The sequence below is a fragment of the Mandrillus leucophaeus genome, unplaced genomic scaffold (assembly GCF_000951045.1).
Source record: "Mandrillus leucophaeus isolate KB7577 unplaced genomic scaffold, Mleu.le_1.0 Scaffold264, whole genome shotgun sequence".
In the NCBI taxonomy this organism is placed as follows: domain Eukaryota; kingdom Metazoa; phylum Chordata; class Mammalia; order Primates; family Cercopithecidae; genus Mandrillus; species Mandrillus leucophaeus.
The window spans coordinates 2,504,211-2,505,617 of record NW_012102743.1 but is presented as its reverse complement, the minus strand read 5'-3'; the positions used below and the strand labels follow the sequence as shown (position 1 = coordinate 2,505,617).

At 45.0% G+C, this 1,407-nt stretch overlaps 1 protein-coding gene across 1 annotated transcript in view; it reads left to right on the top strand.

Annotated features, from left to right (window-relative positions):
* SPAST (spastin) overlaps window positions 1-1,407 on the top strand; it is a 122,415-nt gene that overhangs the window by 26,744 nt on the left and 94,264 nt on the right. The window contains exon 3 of the mRNA XM_011984255.1: window positions 1-91. Coding sequence (XP_011839645.1) covers window positions 1-91 — 91 coding nt within the window. The remainder of the gene's footprint in view (window positions 92-1,407) is intronic.

The window sequence follows — 1,407 nt, the reverse complement described above, 5'->3', positions numbered from 1 at the left end:
CCGGGCGGCGAGGCCGAGCGCGTCCGAGTCTTCCACAAACAGGCCTTCGAGTACATCTCCATTGCCTTGCGCATCGATGAGGATGAGAAAGGTAACTAGGGGGCTGGGGGAGGGGGCGGCGACGCCGGGAAGAAGGCGGTGGGGTCGCCGGGGGAGGGCAACACCTGCGTCCCTTTCCAGCGGGAGGGGACGGTGCACCCCCGGAATTGATATGCCCTGGGAGACTGCGTTCCCGTAGGTCGGAGCCTCTGTCTTCTAGTATTCTCAAAACCTCTCCCCTTTCAGGGCACCCTGGCTGTCGACTTTGTTTCAGACACCAGCCTTCCCCCACACTTGTGCATGACCCAAGTCACTGTGAGACACCCAGACGTGCAGATGACAGTGACAGTTGTCCTAGAGTGACCACACCGATCCTTTCTAGCACTGTGAACAGTGTGCGGCTTCCTCTGAGCCAAGGTTTCCAAAAGGTTTTGATATTGAAGAAGCAGTGCCTTGTTACTGGCTTTTAATGAAAGCAGAGTACTGTAGTGTCAGAAAAAAAGAACAAATGGTGACAATTTTGAAAGAAATAGCTGCGTATAACTGCAGTTGAATTTGCATCATTTTAATCAAGATAATCATTTTATCAGTACAACGATTCCTCAATACTTTTTCAATGAAGTTATATTTAGCATAAAACTTTCCCCCTGGTTGCTTTGATTTTAATTAAAGCAGTATTCCAGAGTAGCCTTTAATTTCCAAGTTGAAATGTTTGAAGAATGAATTGCATAAACTTAAACATACCACTTTACAATAAAACCTAAAACAAATATGTATCTGAATGAAAGTAAGGATACTACATCTTTCGGTTTTCTTTTAAGCTAACCTTTTTTTTTTTTTTGAGACGGAGTCTTTCCCTGTCGCCCAGGCTGTAGTGCAATGGTGCAGTCTCGGCTCACTGCAACCTCCGACTCCCTGATTCAAGGGATTCTCGTGCCTCAGCCTCCCGAGTAGCTGGGATTACAGGCACGCACCACCACGCCCGGCTAATTTTTGTATTTTTAGTAGAGTCAGGATTTCACCATGTTGGCTAGGATGGTCTCCATCTCTTGACCTCGTGATCCGCTCGCCTCGGCCTCCCAAAGTGCTAATATTACAGGCATGAGCCACCGCACCTGGCGTTAAGCTAACTTTTTTTTAGTATATGTGCCAGGCATTATGCCGTTAGCTTTGCATGTGTTATCTTTTCTCCTTTTTTAAAAAACAACCATCCCAGACCATGAAAGGTATTATTTAATCCTCACAATAACCCTGTGAGATGAAGATATTATTGGTATCAGCATTTTAGAGACGAAGAAAATGAGGCTCAAAAGATAAAGCAGATCATTCCAAACCTATGCTAATAGTTTTTTTTTTTTTTTTTTTTTT